The sequence below is a fragment of the Teleopsis dalmanni genome, chromosome 2 (genome assembly GCF_002237135.1).
Source record: "Teleopsis dalmanni isolate 2A chromosome 2, ASM223713v2, whole genome shotgun sequence".
Taxonomy (NCBI): domain Eukaryota; kingdom Metazoa; phylum Arthropoda; class Insecta; order Diptera; family Diopsidae; genus Teleopsis; species Teleopsis dalmanni.
The window spans coordinates 148502899-148517561 of record NC_051847.1 but is presented as its reverse complement, the minus strand read 5'-3'; the positions used below and the strand labels follow the sequence as shown (position 1 = coordinate 148517561).

The window sequence follows — 14663 nt, the reverse complement described above, 5'->3', positions numbered from 1 at the left end:
TCAAATAATTACAAATAAATAAAAATTGTTTGTTGTTGTAATTCAGTACTGTTCAAAGCCGTTCGAGTAAAATAGTCACTACCATCATAATTGGCGTTAAAATCACATTTAATATGAAAAAAATTATTGAAATATTTCGGCAACTATTCTTACAAAAGTTTCTATAATTTAAAATTTTACTCAACAAATCTGAATACTTCTTTGCTAAAAGTATTAAAACTGTCAAAGAATAAAATTGAACACGATTTTTGCTTAACGACTCTGAAAAACAAGGAGATTGCATTTAATCACTTTAAAATTCTGAAAAAGTACATCGATGATATTAAGGTACGCGATTATCGAGTGCTTCACATCTCTGTTAAATGTAGTGCCACTTAAAAGTTATGATAAATAGTTCAACCACTTTTGGCAACTGATAAGTCAATTATACTATTAGATATCTAAAGCAGTTTGATTACATGACAAAACCATGGACATTTCTTACTACCAAGAATACATCAAACGCATTCCGTATTTCTAAATATAACATAAGATAATTCAAGGTAATGTTAGCTTTAGATATATATGCAACCTTATCATTTTCTTAGAACTAACTAACCTACAACTTAAGATTACTATTTCCAATCATAGAACTAAATCAAATTCTACTTTGATGAGAAAATGATGGACAATGTTGGAGCGCCAGATTTTAGAAACTCTTGCTCCATATATAATATTCAGTAAAAAATTTATATGATTAACAGGTTTTTACTAATTTTCTCTCAGTTCAATGTGCTTGTAATGAGAGCGATAAGTAAAAATTAAATTATAATGCAAATCTGCACCGTCATTATATGCGATCAAATACATTCTTTTAAGTGCAAAAGCAAAAAAATCAGAGGAGACAGAATTTAGTGCTTACTTTCAGACAGAATATATTGCCTTTCCATTCCTTATCATAGCAATTTTTCCACTAGGCTGAAAGTTTCCAAAGCATTAGTTTGATGATTTTTCATCAAATTTTGAATAAATTGAAGTAAACCCAACGTCGGCCGAATCTGTTTCAAGCTTTCTGTTTTCCGCTTCATACATACACACTTATGATTGCGCACCTTTCATAATAATACACACGACTAAATAAACATGCTCTACTTTATTTATGTTGATGAAACTAATGCCTAAGACTGCCTCAAATTCGCAGTGCAACATACATACTTCTCATATTTCGTCCTTGAGTGAACGAAGTTCGCAAACAAGCTAATTACATCAGCGTTCAACAGTTTCAAAGGATGAGGCTTCATTGTCAATAGTGGAAATATGTATGGATTCATACTAGTGTTGATAAAATTTTCCGAAAATTTTAATAAATCATCATACAAAAGCTTTCATTTCTTAATTTTACATTTTGCCTGATAATCAACTTTAATTCAAGCAAAATCAACAGTGAATTCAAGCTAAAATTAATTTCAAATAACAAAAGTATCTACGTATACTCAAAATATTACTAATTTTTCATATCTTAGATTCACAAGAATACTTGAAAAAATATCTACTCTTGAACTATTTTCCTCAAAGTAAATAATAAAATATACAACTATTAAATATTGAAGACTTCTCTGGCCAGCTTAATGCAACCAATCCAATTTTTGTATTTATTGACTACGCTACACTATTTGACCTCGATAATTATAGCGCAGAAAAGATTTTCTTTTAAATAGAAATTATATTTTATTAATCGTATTAATAATTGCAGTGATAATGTTATTTGGATTGATTGAAGTAGATGAAAACATCTAAGAAGATCTCTTGACCAATCCGCTTATAATAGCAGCTTTTAATACTACATACATACCATTCTTAATTCAAATATATAAACACCGTACTTACTTAAAAAGCTCTTGGACGCAAAATAACTAAACAAAACCAAAATATCTTCTTATCTGGTTATATTAATGGGAGTTTATATCAATTTATAATTGTTTGAAAAAAAACAAAGGAACATTTACGGATTTGATATGTCATATAAAAGAGACTAAACTGAATCTTCCTCCTTGTCTACACATGAATTCAGCATAACAACGAACTCCTCAAAGTCAACTTTACCATCGTCATCCAGATCTGCTTCATAGAACATTTCATCTATCTCTTCTTCAGTGATATTCGTAATCAATTTGGGCATAACTGAACGTAGGTCAGTTAGAGATATATAGCCATCATCGTCTCTATCGAAAAGAGTAAAAGCTTGATGCACTTTAGAATCAGTCTCGCTTTCCTTCAACATCCTTCCTTCAATAATTATACTAAGGAAATCAGAAAACTCAATTTTGTCAATATTGACTAAACGTGCTTCGTGAACAATTTCAGAAAACTGAGAGTTTGAAGGATATATACCAAGACAATTCATAACAGAATTAAGTTCCTTTATTGTAATACTACCATCTCCGTCTTTGTCGAAGCGTGTGAAAGCTTTCCTGTATTCATTAATTTTTTCTTCTGATAAAGGCTCAGACATCTTTTTAATATATGTAAAACTCCCTCGATACAGCGATTACTAATTTGCCGTTATCAGAGTGAAGAGACTTATCAGTCCGGGCGAAAGAAAACTGAGTTTATTTTAACCAGCTAAGGAGGAAAAAAATTTTGAAATATGTACTTGAAATAAAATATTTAAACAAAATTTTTATTTCATAATATTAAACTTAGAAATAATTAAATGTAAAAAATGCAATGCTTACTTATTTAAAAAGTGCATTATGTTTTTTCAAAGTAATTATCATACATTGAAGCAATTTTTATGATTACATATCACTTGACGGGAATTAACAAATTTTTAATTTTTAGAGTGTCTATTCAAACTAATATATATTTATTAAATAATTAAATGGGAAATGGTTTTTTCGGGGTTAAAAGTCTTTACAAATTACAAGTGTTTATCATCAGCTACTATTTTCTACTATTTTTACTATAGTAGTGTTTCTCAACCTAAAACATACTGCGAAATTAATAATAGTACGTTATGTTCTGCAATGACTGGTTAAATATTAAATGTTTTTTATAAGAAAAAATACCAACATCTTCTCAAAAAACTGGTGTAGTTAAAGACAAATAACCACATTTACCGGCTGATGGTGTAAGCTACACTTGTATAAGGGAAAATCATATTTAATATAAAATTTGATAGAAATAACAAAAATTAAATTAGTTTGTATAAATTTTGTAACAACTTTTTTATACAATCTAAGTTAACTATAGTATTCTACAGAACAGTTATGGCCACTTTCCGCAGACCAGCGGTGAAGAAGATCTGCACCAGATTGTGCAATGACTGTTCAAATTTTCGAGATATTCTAGAATCTTATTAACAGCATAACTAAACTCATCAGTTTATATTGACCAACTAGAGATACCACATATAAGTTATAGGTGAACTAATAATACTATCTGAGTTATATTTTAATATATATTTTAAGACTATTACATTTTTCAACATTGCAGTACATGTTAATCATTGCACAAATAAATAATATAATGGAAATAGTACCTATAATCAAATGTCACAGATCCTAATATATACAAATGATAATAAAACTTGAAATGATACAAATATCACCAGACACCGCACCTAACCGAAACCAGTAAATAGTATTGCATTTACCATGTTTCTAATAAAAATTAGTTCTAAGAGTACAACAAAATTTAAAGAATGGCATTTTACTTGCCAAATTTTTAGCTTAAACCTACATTACTAATTAAGGTCTTCCCTTAATCTCTCTATCTGGAGTATATAATAATTTAAAATTTTATTAAACAACATTGATATGCTTCATTTCTATACTTACTTAAACTGTATTTAGTTTTTGAATATGCTATGCAGATTGCATAGGTTGTTATTGAGATATTAAACTCCAAAAATTCGTTACTATTGTTTTGTGTTTATTGTAAATTAGAATAAAATGTTATATTGCTAATAGGTTCCTTCCAGGTCAGCTGTGTGATACTATTATAAGATCATTACAAATTGAGTGTAAAACATTTTTATTTTATTATTAGTCAAGATTAGTTGAATTTATAATGGCAACGAATTCATCAAAATCAACTTGCCCATCACCATTTAAGTCTGCTTCGCGTATCATTTCACCAATTGTATCGTCTGATAACTCCTCTCCCAAAAGTGTCATTACACGTCGGAGCTCATCCGGTGATATAAAACCATTACCGTTCTCATCAAAAACATTAAAAGCTTCGCGCACTTCAGCTTCAACATCAACGATTCCATTCGAACGTGTCATAACATCTACAAATTCATTGAACTCAATTTTGCCATTTTGATTTTCATCTGCCTCCCGAATCATTTCAGCAAATTCGGAGTCGGTATGCTTCAGTCCAAGTGAACGCATAACACTACTCAATTCCTCTAGTGTAATACTGCCATCACCATTTGTATCGAATAAAGTAAAAGCTTCCCTATATTCAGCCATTTTCTCTGGACTCAAGTTATTAGCCATTTTTGGTTATTAAGTAAACTCAGTCAAATTGTTAGATGATTCCAGTTAACGAACAAAGCCTGGCCAAAAAAATCTAAAATAAATAAGTATATTCATTATTTAATAATGATAACGTTAGTAACGCCCACTTATTTAAGTATAATATCACTAAATAAAGTTACACTTAATATCAATAGAATATCCAATTAATAATATGATTCTATATAAAATAAAAGTTTTTTATCACGAAGATCTTAGAAGCTTTATATATATCTAAGACAGTTTTTACTGCATAAAATGAGAAAAAATTTTAACATGATTTCTGCCAGATTTCAGAACCGAAAAATAATACCTCACATTTCTCTCTTATTGATGTAAGATACCCGAGTACTTCTTGACTAAACATATCATATTTGCTGATATGAAGGTCTTTAAAATTAGAAAATTAGATTTTTCTAAAAATCTATATAGATTTTTCACAAAGTAGTCAAAATGTATTTATCATGTGATATTTTCATTTTCTTAATGGACGTGATCATACGTAGAGCTGATGTTCATGGCTCCTTGCTCTCGCTGACGACATTGACATCATTGGGCGTAGCAAGAATGATACTACAGTTGTCTTAGTTACCATCGCAAAGAAATCAGCATAAATTAGCTTATTGGTGAATGAAAACAAAACGAAATATATGTCGGCTATTGGTAGAAATATGCATCGCTTGGACGCCAAGCTGGTGACTGACAACTGTATCTTCAAATCTATCCAGGATTTCATCTAACTTGACGACACCGTAACAAGCAACTAGAATGTTAGACTGGAGTGCAGACGAAGCATTACCATTACAAATAGCTACTACCATGGGCTCAGTAGGCAATAAGGATGCACAGCTCACTCTCGATAGACAAAACCTACATTCTATAGGTCGTTCGTCCAATTGTACATCTACATACTACTATATGGCACAGAAATATGAACGTTATCGCAGAATAAGCACTTGGACGATGCAAGAGAAAAATTCTTTATACAATATTTAATCCTCTAACGATCACTACATCGGCATGAACCAAATACACCGAATTAACATCTAGCTTCTTTGATGATCTGATCAAGTCGTGAGAATGGATAACGATGCTCTAGTGAAAAAGGTATTTGAAGCGACAATTGAAGAAAAAAAAAAGTAGTGGAAATCGTGTCTCCGGTGAACTGATAAAGTTGCGAAAGAACTACCCGCTCTTAATGTACGAGACTAAAGAAGGCGAGGCGAACAGCAGAGGCATCTAGAGATACGTGGTGCGTTTACCGAAACCCGGTAGAAGGTTGTTATCTCCATTTAAGTGAGTAATAAAAAGAAATATGTATTTTTTCAAATAAAATTTTTTTATCCAAATTCTTGCTTACATTTCTTTTGTTTCGCAAAAACACCACGCTGTTTAGTAATTATATCCCGCTATAGTTCGTACTTTTCAAGTTCACCTTAAAAAGTGTGGGCTCTTAATTTCATGATCATTCTTATTTTCACTTCAATGAAGATGCTCTGTAATTTTATTAGTTTATCGCTATTCTGGTACTAGTTTCCTTACTCTATATATTTATATCATTCATTCGTTATCAAATTGTAATTACACGGTTATATTCTTTGATTCGAACAAACGTCTATGCATCATAATATTGACGAAAGATTAATACATGCAAAGCATTGTTGCTATTTAGATTAAAGTATCCGTAATGTAGTCTAAGTCCCCTAATTCTCCCACAATTGTTAAAATTTTAGTTAACCGTTTGTTATTAATATGAATAGTGTTCACTCTTCGAAGCAATTTATTTATTTTTTTGTTATTTATTATATTTTAATTAAAATGTTAGTAATTACAATCTGTGTGAAAAGTCCATCCATATAAAGTTCAATTTCTCATTATATTAACCTGCAGAAATTGCAACAGTTTTCACATTCACCATAAAGCAAATATCAAACTAAAAAAACATAAACAAAGATAAACAATAACAATAACAACAGTAACAACAATAACAACAAAGCAGCAAATAAAAAAACAAAAACAATTAAACCAACTACAAAGCAATAAAGTTGAAAGTCTCTATAGTGAAAGCATAAATATTTGCTTGGCACTCATGCAAGTATGCAGAGATGACATGAATGCTTTTATTTAACGACTTATATGCATGCAAATGTATATCTCGTATGTGTACATGTGCATGTAGTTTTTATATATCTGATATTTTTTGATACTACCGCGAACTAAATACATTTAGTCTATGCGTTAGTTTTTGCATACACTACACACTTACACACTGATGCTCATCCCGTTTGTACAATTACTCATCCCACAAGTACAAATACCTACATAACATACGAAGTAAGTTCTTTATTCGCGTATTTCGTCATTTGTTAAACGGTAAAACTTCTTGCCTATGTGCCGATCGTTGTTGACTTACTCCATTCGTATGTATGCTAAAGAATGAATGCGCTGTAATCGTAATTTGGCTGATGTTATTTGTGCGAAATCTGCATATGACTACATTGCACACTTAAGGGATTTTTCTGCTACCGATGAAAACTATTCTTGCCACTACTCTTGCTGCGATAAATGTGACGAAGTGAAAATTGTGTTGGGATTTTAAAAAGGCTTAAAGCGAAGATTTTCAAGCTTTACCATATCCCCTTTGCTTTATGCCACTGCAAAAGTTTTTATTGTTCTCTGTGCTGTTATTGTTGTTGGTGTTAGTGTTGTTACTGCATGCATGCATAAAGTATGTTACTAGTGACTTATTAGATGACTTATTGCATTGCTTATGAGAGCACATATCGCAATTATAGCGCTTACAAGCGCAATGAAACCCAAAAATTTTAAATTGAAATTGTTTTGCCACTTAAACTAAATTAAGTACACAGTGCCTGGAAACTTTTGTATGGAAACGTTAATAGTTGACAAACTGTAAGTTAGACAGATGAAACTATGAAATTTGAAAATTAGAACTTCATATGAAATTCCAAATTATTACAATAATGAAAGTAAACAAATTAAAAATTGTTTACATATTATTTAAATTAAAAGAACTATGCATATATAATACTTAATAATAATTTTGAAAATTGAAAAGTTTATACAGTAACTCCCCTATGACAGGGTACCTTTATAACGCGTTTTCATATTATGCGATTTCTATCCCCCGTATAACACGGGTATTTCCCCATATAACACTGGGGGTTTGTATAGTGCATAATTAGCTTCGCGTACCTTTGCACATGTATATACGGGGTATACGGGAATACCCATATAACGTGAAACCAATCTACCGCGTTATAAGGGGGATTACTGTATTTATATATGAAATTGGTGTTTAAACAAAACAACTGAAAGATATACGTGTAGCAAAGTCCAATTTAACAAATTACTGACTGGCTCATTTGAACAGTAATTTTCAAAATGTTAATTTTAATTTGTGATTTATTTTTTTTTTAACAAAAAAAAGAAAAAGATTTTTTTATTTAATATTAATGACCAAATTTAGTGCATACAAAGACTATAACAAAATCGAAAGTAACGTTAAATGCTCACGTGCGGTGTTTGAAAAAAAAAAAGAAATACACGGAAGTTTAAAAATGGGATCGCATAAAAACTCGTGATCTACGATCACAAGAGATGAGATAGACCGCAAAAACTATATTGCCCTATTATCACTAAAACGGACTTGGTTCTATGAAAAAACCATTATAAATACCTTGATCGAAACAATTAACGCTCTAGTTTTTGTTTTTGTTGGAAAAAACTACTAAAGATTTATAAATAAAGATCATCAAACACAGCAAAATGTTAAGTAGCTTATGGTGTAATTGTAATAATTATTGACATTATCACAAGAGTATAATTTTAAGCTCTCGGGAACCAAAGTGCAACCAAAGAATGAAACCACACATACTCGCTATTATTTGTACAAGCTGTTCAAATATGTTGTATATTATATGAATGTGTAACTCTGTGAAATTCATACATTCAGAACGAATACCTTTCTATATCTTCATAACAATATTTTGTTTTTTAAAACAAACTTCTACCTGCACAATCACTCATACAAGAAAACGAACAGGTTGCATTTGATGATCGTTGAAGCATGTGCACAATAGAATTAAAATTTCGCAACAATATTTAAAAGCCAGTCTTGGTTTCTACATGCTTTATATGATGGTGTAGAACTTTATTGAACTATCTTATTTCTTTTATTTAAATGCTTAGTTACTTACGGCTTCAGGAAACTTTAAAAACCAATAACTTCAAATAAAAGCAACCATCAATCCAAATTTCCACCACTAAGCCAAAAGACATGAAGGTTCTTTACTTCTGGTGACTATTCAAATGCACAAATTTTTATATCGATTTCATTACTAAGTAATTTGACAATTTTGTTCTTCAATAATATTTAGAAATTGGCATATATATGCAACAATAACAGCTTCTTAACCACATTTTTTTTGTGAATATATAGAAAAACCCTGCTCTTTTTGAAACTAGTGAAATTTCACTTTAAATTTGGTTTTTAAATATTCACTTCATTATTATTTTTGGTACGATCGGCTTAGCAAAATTTTGTCCACTTTTGTCACAGACGACACTAAGACACTAAGAGATATGTCTTATTGAGAATTGTGAGTGCTGTACTAACAGCTAATTGTCCAAATAACATTTTTAAAGCACAAAATCAGCTACCAAAAGATAACATTTAGACACATGATTGCGATCCATTGGAAAGCTATAGCAGTTTAAAATTGGTTGCATGTCAGTTAAGCGTGTCATTTTTATCTATATATAAAATATATACATACCTAAAATATGCAATACAAATACTGGTGATGAAAAAGCATATAATATAAATGACAAAAGTAAATTATCTCTATCGATGGATAAAATTAACTATGATGTCAAGCATTTAATGAAGCTCAAACGCTTATTTAATAAGCGTTCAGTTTGAAGCGGGTAAGAAGTTTATATCGCTCTGTGTTGCCAAGACGAATGTTATTGAAGGATAAAGTTTATGCAACAATTAAGTTTAACGTGTTATACTTGTATCAATTAGCAATGATATTCGTATATATACTATACAGTATATAAAAATCTACTTAACATTGGAATCAATTTATTAACTTACTTCACGTTTCCTTACGTTTAGACACAACCTCCATGTGTTAAGTAAGTAATAGAAAATATTGTAGTCAGAATTCATGCCTCCTGATTTCCGGAAGTATACTGGTTTTATTTCTGCTATAAAACAATGTTCAAGGCGAGCCCGTTAATTAATTCTTATGTTATCTAATTATTCTCTTCGTCTGAATCAGAATCAAAATTAAGTTTACGTTTTTTTCTAGATATGGGAGACATAAGAGCTTCAAATTCTTCATAATCTATTTTTCCGTTACCATCAAGATCTATCTCATGGAACAAATCCTCAAATTCTTCATCGGTTAAGTTTTCTCCCATATTTAATAATACTGCTTTCACCTCATCAAAAGTCACAAAACCATCCCCATCTTTATCAAAAACTTTAAATGCTTCGCGAACATCGTCTTCGTCACTTCTTCCTGTATATTTTCGGCCCATTAGATTGGTAAATTCATACAAATTGATTGTTCCACTACCATCTGCATCAATTTCGCTTATCAAATCCTTAAGTTCGGCTTCTGTCGGATTCTCTCCTAATGAGCGCATAACAGTGCCCAATTCTCTTACATTGATAGAGCCATCACCATTCGTATCGAACATGGTGAAGGCTTCTCTGATTTCCATCATTTGTTTATCATTCAAATTCAGGCTTTCTGCTAGTTTTGCAAGTTTTTGTTCCATTTTTAAGCACTGTTGTTTACTGCTAAGTGTGGTCTTATAAAATTTAATGTATTTAATGTATTAAACGAATTCGATTTAATTGGTGAATAATAATTTCAATTAAAATTATCTCTTATAATGAAAGCATTTAGTTACTTATCTTGCAAAATACAGAATAAGTTACAGTGCTTTTTTCATTGCCATTTCTAAACTCACTAAAATTGTGGGTTCGTGCTAAGTGTTAAGCATTTTTTACTCCTGGAAGAGAACTACATTTCTAATTTGGATATTATTGTCGAATATATATTGCAAAAATAAAGATGTACACTGATAATTTAAAATGATTTAAAATGATTTGTTATTCTTTTAAATTTAATTTTGATGTATTTTTTTGTTTTGTGACAGTAAAATTACATGTTTCTGTGATACTTTTGGATTTTTAATATACACACGTATAACTTTGTGCAAACTCAGAATTCATACAGTGATTTTAAAGCCAGTGTGAACTTGTGGAGTACAAATATAATGAATTCTCAGAAACTTTTCAGAAAAGTCGCACAGAGATTGTAATTAACACTTCTTAGAAAAACACATCACTTTCTTGTTTGTCGCCAATAAATCTAATAGCACCTAAAAAATCCAACACCTTAAAGAATGGACCTAAACAGAACAGGTAACCATTGAAATACCACATTTGTATGCCGAATGAAACGTCAAAACCTAAGAATACTTAAAAAGACTGCAAGAAGAAGACTGATGTGGTAATCTGCCTTACAGAAGACAATTATTTTTTGTACCACATTTCCTATTCTTCGTAAGTAAGAACATTAGGCATTAGCATAAGGGTACGAGGGGTGCTGTATATATTTCTGGCCTAATAATGAAAATGCGAATATTTATCATCAAAAATTGTTTTATTGTTTTTCAAAGTATTCTCCAGCCTGATTTATATACTTTTGCATGCGCTCAAACCAATTGTCGAAACACTTTTTCCGCACCAATTGGGGCACCTCCAAAACATGATTTTTGAACGCTTCAACTGCATCATCTGGCGACGAAAATCGTTTACCACGCATTTTTTCTTGATGTGCGGGAATAAAAAGAAGCCATTGGGTGCCAAGTCAGGGCTGTATGGCAGATGACCTGCCATACGTTCGACGTTTTGGCCGATCAAAAAGGCTCTGGTTTGAGCCGATGTGTGAGGTCGAGTTGTCATGGTGAACAATGATTCGTCTTCTCTTGTTCGTTTTTCGAATTTCTCCGAAGACTTCAGGCAAAGAAATTGATATGTGCCACTCAGAAGTGACCATCCTTCGTTGCTCTAGTGAAGCAGTCGACACATAACTAGTTTTGCCGAAGAAACAGGCGACCATTTGCTTCGAAGTGCTTCTTCAACGAACAACTTTCGTTGGATTTGGTTCGTCTTCGAAGACTCACGCAGTCGATTGTTGTTTTATTTCGAGCTCATACGCATAGATCCATGATTCGTCACTTGTGACGATCTTAAAAACGTCTTTTGAAGCACCGCGAACGTATTTTTTCAACATTTCTTTGCACCAATCGACACGAGCCTTTTTTTGAGCGATTGTCAAATTGTGCGGGATCCACCGAGAACAAACCTTTTTTACGGCCAGGTGTTCATGCAATATCGAATGTATGCTGGTGGGAGACATGCCCAAGGATGCCTCTATCTCACGGTATGTCACATGACGATCTTGCATTATCAGTTCACGCACGGACTCAATGTTCTTTGGCACAACGGCCGTTTTTGGACGACCTTCACTGAATTCGTCGTTGAGCGAGCGTCGGCCACCATTGAATTCATTAAACTAGTTTTTCACCGTACTATAGGATGGTGCTTCATCGCCATACAAAGATTTGGCAACACTTAATGTCGCCTAGGCCAGAAATATATATAGCAAAATAAATAAAATATATAAAAAATAAAATTGAAAATAAACTACGAATATAGTTTGTTAATCAAATTAGGTCGTTGATCAACCAAAATAATCTTATTCGCCTATGAACTTTTAAAGTGAAGTCAAATCCAAATACAGATCTGTTTATCTGCAACTATGATCTGAATAAGTATCAAAGTTTATCAAATTTCATTCAAAGAAGTCATCAGTGTTTACATCCACTATATTTGTCGTAAATTTCACAATAAGCCACTAACAATCGCCAAAAGTGGTGTTTCGAATATTATTATTTTTTGCTGTGAACAACTACCAAACTATAAAGTTAGCGCTAAATAAGTTTGAGCACTTCTTTTCATCAGAACTTGCTCGCTATACTGGCCCCTCACTGACAAAATATTCATCACGTTGCACACCTTCCGCCCGTACGGGTGTGACGTTCATTATGTTGTAGGGTCTGATGTTTTATGCTCAGTCACAAAATGCAAGACAAATTCTATGAACTAATTGCAGTTTACTTTCATAATATTTCCAAAGGAATAAATTACCACGCATAAATGAACAAAAAAGCAGTTGCGCTTATTTCCCGATTTATGTCATTTCGAATCAGATGCTTCGCAAATCACTTTTATTGCATTTAATGCAATTTCAGCCTTTTTCGTAACGCTTTCCGAAAGATATATAATGTAGATTTTCTTAGCTGTTACCCAATGCGCTGTCATTGGGTTAACAGTAAAACTTATTATTATACTCAAGTGATCGCATCACAAACATCAAAAGATTCAGATCTTTTGAATTGAGTGTTAACGGATTGGTCTAGCAATGTGAACGACTAATAAGCTGTATTCTTACTATGGCCCCCGAAACGTAATAAACATGCATAGGATGTTTAGTAAGGGAAAATAAAAACATACATAGGATGTTTGGTATGGGGAAATAGTTCGATGATTTCATCTCAGCAATGAAATTCAATTCTTAACTCCTTTTACGGTTCATATCCAGGCATAGTCAAAATAACAACGTTGAGGAACAGTTGCATTTAGGGGCCGCATGTTGATGTTAAAATCCAGCTAACGATGCTAACTATGTCAAGTCGCAACCAGAATGAACAACCTCAAGCTACAGTACATCTTCGCGGCCGCAGGGGCTTCGCAAAAAGTTACCGACTGTGGATTCTAAGCACTTAACAAATATTTTGGACAATTTGGTTTGATAATGGCATTAACCATATTCGAAGTATTCCCGAATGTTTATATAGTAATCACATTTATGTTCACAGTTCCAGTTAGTATAGCATCGACGGAAAGAAAGAAGAATGATGTTCTAAAAGAAACTATCTTCATTGGAAATTCTATAAACTGAAGCAAAAATAGCAGCTGGAGCAAATTATGATATAATTTAATAAAAAATTGAGTGAAGCTAAAAGTAGAAAAATTCATTTATTTTAATTTGTGTTTATTTTAATTTGATTAGCAATAAAACTTTCAATCATGCTTTGTCGTATTAGTGAATGTAACTTATTAACTTTTACAACTGGGTTATAAAGCGGGCGTCGCAGTTCTGATGTCGCCGACATGCAGAGTTAGCCTAGCTCCGCCACTGAGTATACCACTAGGAAGCTGTTAAAGATCCATGATCAAGTCTATTTGTTGATTTCGCAGGTTTACTTCAGCGTAAAATATTGGTGTTCGAAATTGTTTGCAGTTGTCATTGTCAGTTTAACACATAAAATTTTACTTTATTTGACCTTACTTATATACATTGTATAAAGAAACGCAATCACTTAACAGAAGGTTAATAACATGACTCCGCATAAAAATGCAGCAATACTCATATAATCACAAATTCAATAAAACACCTTTACTTTGACTGAATAAAACACCTTTACATAGAATTTCAGCCATACCATGTTAAGGATAAGCAAAAATCTTAATATAACTTACGATTAATTTTATATCATGAATTCATGAAATCATAAAATTTCTCTTAGTGACTAACCTGTGCATAAATAAGGTGCAATATTTCTTCGGTGTCTTTTATCTGCTCCCAGTCTGATGTTACTTCAGAGATTTGATTTCTTTGAAACTTTTTTGAACCTAAAGGATTTTCATGTAATTTTTATAATTTTTTTGTTTTTTTCTACCTGAAAGAAACTTTTATTCCTAATTTTGATACTATTGTTTGGCATAATAAATCACTTAGCATATGTGAAAAATATATTTATTATTTTTATTCACTTTTTTTTGACAGTTAAAGCATTGGTAAATTGTTAAGTGATAAAATGCAGTAAATTATTAATTTCTAATAAAGACAATACGTGTATGCTATACCCAGATAAATGTGCTCTCAACATAACGAACACATTTCAAGAGCATATAAACCTCATTCTGGAGTATTTCCAGAAATGGAAAATAAAAATCAATAATGAAAAAACTAAGGCTCTGTTTATAAC

At 31.6% G+C, this 14663-nt stretch overlaps 3 protein-coding genes across 6 annotated transcripts; all 3 read right to left on the bottom strand.

Annotated features, from left to right (window-relative positions):
* Positions 1-1908: 1908 nt before the first annotated feature.
* Positions 1909-2637, bottom strand: LOC119682727 (calmodulin-like). The gene has a single exon (XM_038096222.1). It carries the CDS (start codon positions 2489-2491, stop codon positions 2012-2014), a length of 480 nt encoding a protein of 159 aa, XP_037952150.1. The 5' UTR covers positions 2492-2637; the 3' UTR covers positions 1909-2011.
* A 1254-nt stretch (positions 2638-3891) lies between these two features.
* Positions 3892-14402, bottom strand: LOC119683834 (calmodulin-A-like). Of its 4 annotated transcripts, none has more exons than XM_038097694.1 (2): positions 14210-14402; positions 3892-4557 (listed from the first exon to the last, which is right to left on the bottom strand). In XM_038097694.1, the coding sequence occupies exon 2, from the start codon at positions 4482-4484 to the stop codon at positions 4026-4028; it is 459 nt and encodes a 152-aa protein (XP_037953622.1). In that variant the 5' UTR covers positions 4485-4557; positions 14210-14402; the 3' UTR covers positions 3892-4025. The 4 variants fall into 4 exon arrangements, with proteins under 4 accessions (XP_037953622.1, XP_037953625.1, XP_037953624.1 ...); XM_038097697.1 differs by having other exon boundaries at positions 3892-4543; XM_038097696.1 differs by lacking the exon at positions 14210-14402 and adding an exon at positions 9625-9714.
* On the bottom strand, positions 9761-10626 carry LOC119683833 (neo-calmodulin-like). The gene has a single exon (XM_038097693.1). It carries the CDS (start codon positions 10314-10316, stop codon positions 9786-9788), a length of 531 nt encoding a protein of 176 aa, XP_037953621.1. The 5' UTR covers positions 10317-10626; the 3' UTR covers positions 9761-9785.
* Positions 14403-14663: the final 261 nt, after the last annotated feature.

What these genes read in the sequence shown, in the direction of transcription:
- LOC119682727 (XM_038096222.1), bottom strand. Translation starts at nt 2,491, where the DNA reads ATGTCTGAGCCTTTATCAGAAGAAAAAATTAATGAATACAGGAAAGCT.
- LOC119683833 (XM_038097693.1), bottom strand. Translation starts at nt 10,316, where the DNA reads ATGGAACAAAAACTTGCAAAACTAGCAGAAAGCCTGAATTTGAATGAT.
- LOC119683834 (XM_038097694.1), bottom strand. Translation starts at nt 4,484, where the DNA reads ATGGCTAATAACTTGAGTCCAGAGAAAATGGCTGAATATAGGGAAGCT.